Here is a 7,899-nt window from a genome sequence, read left to right as displayed (position 1 = left end):
TAATCCCTGAACATCATGGATGTACCCAGCAGGATCCTAGAGAGGGGGCAGAGACTATTCCTCAGTGGGAGGAGCCAGAAAGTGGCCCAGGCCCCACCCACCCTTCCTTAGTAGGTGCTACAGCTAGCTAGCCCGGCGGTTGGCAAAACGCAGCTCACCAGGCCATTCTATCTGGCCCACAGGGACCCTAAAAAATTTAGAAAATTAATATTTTTCATCTGCCCCTGGCTGCCTGTCATGCAGCCCTCAATGGCTTGCCAAAACTCTGTAAGCGGCCCTCCACCCGAAATAATTGCCCACCCCTGCGCTAGCCAGTCATGCAGAGTGGGGCAGGCAGTAGGTGAGTGAGTGAAGCTGCTTGCATTCGTGAGGATGGGAGAGAGACTCTCAGAGTCTCAGTTCCCCACTGTGCTGATCAATGGGCTATGCTACACCATCCTGGTGAAGAGGGACTGGGTCCCCGTTTCAGCTCCCTTCTATTCCAACCGAGTAGATAGGCCAAGTCAACAGACTCTGCAGGCAGGGGGCAGAGATGGACCCAGCACATCTTAGGAAGTCTTTGGATCAACTGGGGGTTCAGCACTGCCCTGAGGTCCTGCTTGAGTCCCGGTTTTCTTCCCTCCCTCCCCACCAAGAGTTGCACCTTCTGGCTTCTGCACACTGGCCCAGAGGAGGCCACAAGTTGTTCTTATAGATATTGAAGGACCAAGTCCACAGGGTGGGGTTTTATAAATCACCGTTTTGCAGACAGGGGAACCAAGGCACAGGGTGACCACTGCACTACTGGGGAAATCACTCAGAGCCAGGAAGCCTGAGGTCTGCTTCACTCCTAGCTCCCTACACTTACAAGCCTTGTTACTGGCAGCCTCCAATCCAAAACGTCCAAGCCAAGATGCCTCGTGTTACAGTTCCAGTGCTGCTTAGCACTCGGAGCACCCAGATGCTCACCCCCTCGGAACATCTGCCCTGCTGGTGCCCCAGAACAAGCACCAGAAACATAAGCCACCCAAACCAATGAATAAGGACACAAAAAAAAAACAAAACAAAAAAAAAAAAAAGTAAGTCTACATGAGCTGTCCATGGACACAGCCATTCAGTGGTGACATGGTGACAAAGAGAACCCAAGAGTCCTGGATCCAAACTGCGTTCAACCCACAAAACCCTCTAGGATCAGGAGAGGTCCAGAGCCAGACGGAGGAATCAATTAGAGCAAGGATCAGCACAGTGCAGGGAGCATTCAACAGTGGGGGGCTTTCATCATGCCATAGCTGGTAGAAATGAGGGTAGAAGCAGTAGCAGCCAGGTCCTACCACCCTGGCCCCAAGCTGGACCATTCCAGCCCACTACCCAAAGACATCATCAACTGCTGGATTAGAAACATCAGTGGCTTTTATATAAAGAAAGACCGAAAAGGTGAAAAGGAACTTTTCCAAAGCATGAAGTGACTGAAGTGCCAAGTCTCTTTTCCAAAAATGCACTGAAGCAGTGTTTACCATCCAGGAGACCAAGGAGTCTGCGTATCATAAGGTGCTTTGGAAAATTGTGTCTGAAAGCTATTCAATAAGGAAACAGGAGAGAGATGACAGCCATGTACAAAGTAATGGCTGGGGCAGATAATGCCTGTCACTTCTACTTACCCGTTTCCACAACAAAATGAACAGGAAGATGGTGGATGAAGTGAGAGATAACAAACCACCAGTGACTAGAAGCAAGTCAAACGCGGAGCCGGCTCTAGCGAATCACTCACAGCATATGTGTAATGCAAAGCTACGAGTCCTCCCACTGAAAAGCCGGGGACTAGAAGTTATGGCATGTGCAAGTGTTCTGCTGGATCAAAGCCATAACCCTCATGCTTCAGGACCTTTACCGACTGCTAACCTGCAGGGGTCAGAAAGAGACTTCTTCTAGTGGCACCTTCTTCCACCATGGTCCATTTCAGGGCTCCTTCCTTGGAACTAGCTGGCACTGGCCATGATCATAACATAAGAACGTGAGAACTGCCTTTTACGGGGTCAGACGCCAGATCCATCTCACCCAGTTCCTGTGTCGCAAAGTGGCTAACAGTGGATGCTGAAAGAGAGAGTGAACTGGGGATGACCAAGGTTTTCCCCACTGTTCCTCTCTCACTTTCAGCCTAAGCAATTCTGATTCAGAGACTAGGCAATTCTGATTCAGAGGCTGTACTCCTAACTCCTGTGCTCAGTATCTACTGATGCGCTTTTCCTCCAAAAATTTAATCCCTCTTTGAATCTGGCTAAACTGTCAGCTTCCACAACATCCGCTGGCAATGAGTTCCACTCTAATTGCACACTGTGTGAAAGAGAACTTCCTTTTGTTAGCTTTAAATTTACTACCAACTAATTTCATTTTATGACTCCTAGTTCTTGTATTGTGAAAAACAGTAAATAAATTTTTATCTACTTCCTTTTCCCATTTAGTATTTGTAAACCATGAAGTCTCTCACTCAAGCAACTCTTTTCTAAACTGAACAGTCCTAGCCTTTTCAGTCTCTCCTCATATGGAAGCCCTTCCATACCACTAATTATCCTTGCTGCCCTTCTCTGTACTGTCTTTAGTTCTTCTATGTCCTTTTTTGAAGTGAAGGGACCAGAACTCGGAACAGTATTCAAGAAGTGGATGCACCATGGATTTATAAAGGGGCATAATAATACTTTGTTTTGTTTACAGTTCCCTTCTTGATAAGTCCCAACATTTTGCGTGCCTTTCTGATGGATGATAAGCACAGAGCTGATGTTTTTAGAAAACTTACAGACAGGTTACTAAGACAGTGGGGCTCTGGGCCTGGCTTGCTCTTGCAATTCCCAGATTATGCACATGGGTACAGGGAGCTGTGTCAAAAGCTGGTTTCCAAGTAGCTGAATAGCTCAGAGTAGGCAGCACCCACAGTGCCTGCCTCCCCAATCCCCACAGCAGGCTGCTCTCCTAGACACCCAGCACAGAGGGCTGTGTAGTGAGCTGTGCCTTACATGACCAGTTCCTCCAAGCCAAGTCACACCACTGGACACCACAGACAAGGAAGCAGAAGCCAAGAGAACCACAGGGCAATGTCTTCAGCCAAGAACTACAATAGAGAACGCTCTTTGTATTTACGGCAGTCGAGTCCTCTCTCTTCTGGATTCCCTGACCAGGTACAAAGGAATCAGCAGGTTTGATGCCTTCTTCCATAAAGGACTGCTTCTCTCTGGCCTCACTCCACCCAAATGAGAGACATAAGAACTAACCAATACCCATGCACAAAACTAAGCCCCTTTCTATGGTAGCCTCAACCCTCTTTGCCACCTGCTATTCAACTTCAGCCATAAAGCACCTTGGGACCCACTGTGATGGCCTGGATACAGGCCAAGACTGCAACATAAGCATGGGCCCAGATGCTACGTGAACGAGGCTAGCGGGGAAATAGGCTCCTGTGCAGTGTCATGGGCATTGGCACTATCCTCATCCTTCAGGATTCCAGCCAGGTAGGGGGCAGGAAGGAACCTCCTGCTGTACTGGTGTTGGCCACTGAATGAGAAGGCTAGGCCACTTCCAACATGCCCCAGTGCAGCAGTGACAGGACCCCAAGCCAGACCTCCTAGAAACACCCCCTGCCCATAACAGAGGGGCCAATGGACAGTGGGGAGCGAGCACTGTAGGAATCTGAATGCTCCCAGCTTCTGCCAGGCCCCTGGGAACGCTGGCAGAGAGAAATAATGGACATTCGGGGGCCAGCTCCTCTGTTGGTGTAAACTTGGATAGCCCCACTGACTTCAGTGTTCCTCTGATAAGTTACATCAACTGAGGGCCTATAGCCCAGACCTCAGAGGAGCCACATTGTGCCAAACTGGGAGCCAACTCCAAAGGAGGTCTGCTGCTCACAGCTGCTGAGAATCTGGCTGCTCTAAGTGCTTTTTAAGCACCAAAGCCCTTCCTGACTGTGAGACCTGCTATCGACACGTCTGGAGACCTGCTCTCCCAGCAGCAGCAGATACACCACAAGAACCTCAGACCAGGAAGCAGACAGTCCAAGAGACAGCTGCTGAGGGGGGCGGGGGGTTGTTAGGAACACAGTCCTTGGGCCTTGCAAACCTGCTCTGACAAGCCACACAGAGCAGGGCAGACACAATGGTCACCTCACAGCTGGGAGGGAAGGGGTCAACAGCAGCACCAAAAGCCCCAGGATCGGGGGGGGGGGGGGAGGGGGTTGAAATAGCCACTGGGATCCCTTGTCCCTCCTTGGAGGTCTTTAAGAGGCTTGATGCCTATCTGCCTGGAGTCATCTGAACCCAGTTTTTCTCCTGCCCAGGTGGGGAGGTCGGACTTGAAGACCTACATGGTCCCTTCTGACCCTACTTCTATGATTCTCCTGTCCTGACCAAACCAGCCTGGTCACCACCACACCTGTCCTCACACTGCAGCAGGAACAGAAGCCCTGGCAGATGGTCACTGGAGACTAGACCCTGTTCCACCTATGTGGGGTCTGCTTGCAATCCTAGCCCACTCCTCTCCAGTCCATGATGCAACCTGAACTCAGCCACTTTTGTCATCAAGTCTGAAGGCTGAGCCACAAAAGAGGGACGAGCAGGTGGAAGGCAACCACTCCCACTGCCACCACTACAGGTCACCTTCCCTCAGGTTTGGGGTAGGATCATATTGAGACATCCATTAGCTAGAAGAGGGAGTGGATCTTTGATTCCTACAGCCCAATGCTGGCACAGAGACATAGGGGGCTGTGTGAGTATTACCACAGTAAGCCACCTCACAGGCACAAGTGTACTGCACACCTACCCAGCCTCGCACTGTGTGCACTATCCTTTGGGGTGGCTGGGTCACAGAGCTGATATAACTGTATCAGTCACAGCTTTGGTTCCCAGAGCTGGGCCTTTTGGATGAAGCTACACACGCACTAAGGTTCAGAGGGCACAAGTTCAGTCCCTGGTACTCTCACCATCTAAAGGCTCAGGCCGGTGCAGGGATCTGAGGAGGGAAACAAACTCAGGACTGTGCTCAGGAGATAGAGACATGTTCACATGAGACTACCAGAGCTTATATCCTGGGTCTGACACCTGCTGCTTCAGGGGCAAGCCCCTTTTTCACCCACAGCCAGGAACCCAGCAAGCTTGTTATGCAGCACTGCACGTAGGGATGCAGGTAGTTCATGCCTGCCCTTTAGCACCCAGTTGCTCAACTCTTTCATCCAAAAGATAAACACACATGGCAGAAGAATCAGCTCAAGGTCAGCTTGCAAAAGCTGCTGCTGCCCTTCGGACTCCCCTTACCATCCTTCTCAGGAATGTGCGGTTCTGCATTCATCCCACCTACTTCCTCCTCATCCCCAGCCACAGATGACTGTCCCTGTAGGCCCCTCCACTCCCACTCTAGGAGGAACCTTGCTTGAGCAGTAAACAGGGGGAGCATGTGGGGATCACAGCAAATGCCTTCCAAATGCATGCAGCTGGGAGACCAGATCTCACAGATGGATTAAGGACATGGTTTTGGAAGAATCTCTCAGTTGGGGCAGGGTCTAAGCAGCCAGTATTTAGCATGAATCAGAATGTCAGAGCTTGCCATCAGGGGCAGGCTTCACACTTTGGGGAGCAGAAGCAAAGTGCAGACCCAGATTTGGGAGCAGCAGGAGTTGACAAGAGCCTCTATTCTGTGGGCTCGCTGCAAAGATCCTTTGGTTCACAGGATCCACCCACTTGGTCTCCAACATGGACAAGAGTCTAGTTGGGTCCCATGCCAACCCGAGGTGAATGTTATGTGAAGAGGAAAGAGCCTTGTAAAAGAGTGGTTTTAGATTAGTCTGGATCCCTCCGTGTTATTAACTCCATTACCTAAGGGCACGACTGTGCAGACGAGTTACCACAAGGTAAGCTACGGCATAAGTGTGAAATGCGTCAGCTGTTCTGTAACTAATCATCATAACCTCCACACAGGGTCCACCCATCCTAGTAGCCTGTCTCCAACGGGGGCAAGTAGCAAACGAGCAGTTACAGGATCAGAGTAATAACCATAGCATGTATATACAGAATGAAGCATCCCCTGTGACAATCTGCCAGTTTTCAGTAGCAAGTCTGCCCGCAGACCTGCCCTCCAAAAACCTGTCTAATCCCTTTTGAACCTGGTTATACTACTGGCCTCCAAGACATCCTTGTGGCAATAGGTTCCACGTTAGTTATGAATGCCAGTACGTACACTCTTACTCCATGGCACATACAAGATGGCTTGGCCCAGGTCTCATGTACACCCGCTGGCGAGTCAAGCAAGGATAATATCCTAAACTTCCATGCACGGATCTGAACACATTGAAGCTAAGTGACTTGCTGCAGGGCAGCACACAGGGAACCTGCTGGCACAGCACAGAGCTAGATCTAGTTCTCCCAAGTCCTAACTAAGCACTCTAACCATTGCACAACACTCAACACCTCCCGAGCATAGGGGAGGCCCAGCGACAACCGTCAACTCCTACCGCATGTGGTCCTGTCTGCGAGCCAACTTGCCCTGCAGAGAACCATGAGCAGGGCAGCACCCACCTCCTCCCTTCCCCAACACAGCAGCTGTTCTAGAGAGGGAGCGAAACAGAGCCAGTGCACTCCCCCTTGAGAGGGAAAGAAGAATCCCACACTCCATGGAGAGCCAGTGTTCAGCATGAATCTCTGGAATGCAGAGCAGATGCCTTCAGTCCCTGCAGCTGTTGCAGTGAGAGCTCTCTTTCGGGCACAAGATCCGCGCTTCAATAGAAGAGACAGACCCTCCAGCTGGCTCCCGACTTCAAAACCCCCAAGGGGCCCGAGTCCCTGTGGCTCTCACGCAGACATTTCTGCTAGTGCAAAGTGACCGTGCTGCACAACTGCCTCTGAGCACTAACACTGGGCAGGGGTGTCAATGCTCATGCAAGGTGTAGGACAGCCCAGGACCGTATGGGCATCGCACTGGCCTTTCCACTCAAGCCAGCGTGATGCTGCTGTCCAAGGAGCCAGCCCCTATCTACCCAGGCTGCAGGAGGCAAATGGAAAGGAAAGCCAGGTTCCCAGTTTACTGAAGCAAGCTGCCCAGGTTCTCAGTGAAAACAAGCTGCCCAAGGGAGCAGGGATCTGGGGGCAAAAGAGGGGCAGCAAGAAAGAGCCACAGACTGCCCTCTTTTGGGAGGGCTTGACCCATGCAGAGAAGCATTGTAGGAATGTCCAACTGATCCTGGAGAATTCCTCGCCTCTCCCTGCAAATACTAACCCCAGGCTGTTCGCTCTCCATCAGGCGCTGCTGGACTCCGGCACGGTGTCCTGACACGGAGAGCTTACAGAGAGGGCTCCCGGCGGGTCAGCGCCACTAAATCAAGAAGCCAGCAGAGGAAACTCTGAGCTAGCGCGCGTGCACATCTTTTAGCCATCTCTAGACATATCTATATATAGATACAAGGGATATACCAAAGTGTACAGCCCCAGATACACAAAACTGGAACTCTTGGTTCCAAAATGATCCCTTTTATCAATAACAATAAAAGGGATCGTTTTGGAACTGAGAGTTCTAGTTTTTTGTGTGTCTTCTCATCTCAGACCAACACAGCTACTAAGTACACCCCTGCATAGATGTGTACACAGCTATACCTCTACAGAGAGAGAGAGATCCGTGCACAGATACAGACAGACAGACAGATTTCCCCCCCCTCCCAGGCGAGGAGGAGCCCCAGCCCCTCAGCCCCCGAGGCCTCCCGGCGCCCGGCCGGGCATCCCAGGGCAGCGCTCGGCCCCGCTGCCGCCGCCAGCCCAGCGCAGCCCCTCGGCCCTGGCCCGCTCGGCACTCACAGGTAGCGGCTCTGCCCCTGGCTCTGGCGGTGCAGGGCCACGGAGAAGCCGAAGAAGGCGCGGGCGCCGCCACCCTGCTTGAGCACGAGCGAGCGGG

At 51.7% G+C, this 7,899-nt stretch overlaps 1 protein-coding gene across 1 annotated transcript in view; it reads right to left on the bottom strand.

Annotated features, from left to right (window-relative positions):
- Nucleotides 1–7,894, bottom strand: part of ITGA3 (integrin subunit alpha 3) — a gene marked incomplete at its 5' end in the record, with an annotated part of 42,945 nt that extends 35,051 nt beyond the window's left edge. Inside the window, one exon of the mRNA XM_019548518.1 lies at nucleotides 7,803–7,894. Coding sequence (XP_019404063.1) covers nucleotides 7,803–7,894 — 92 coding nt within the window. The remainder of the gene's footprint in view (nucleotides 1–7,802) is intronic.
- Between the last annotated feature and the right edge of the window lie 5 nt (nucleotides 7,895–7,899).

This window comes from Crocodylus porosus, unplaced genomic scaffold (assembly GCF_001723895.1).
Source record: "Crocodylus porosus isolate Cpor-Errol unplaced genomic scaffold, CroPor_comp1, whole genome shotgun sequence".
NCBI classification, from domain to species: Eukaryota; Metazoa; Chordata; order Crocodylia; family Crocodylidae; genus Crocodylus; species Crocodylus porosus.
The sequence above is the reverse complement of the archived record's forward strand: the minus strand, read 5'-3'. Positions and strand labels throughout refer to the sequence as shown.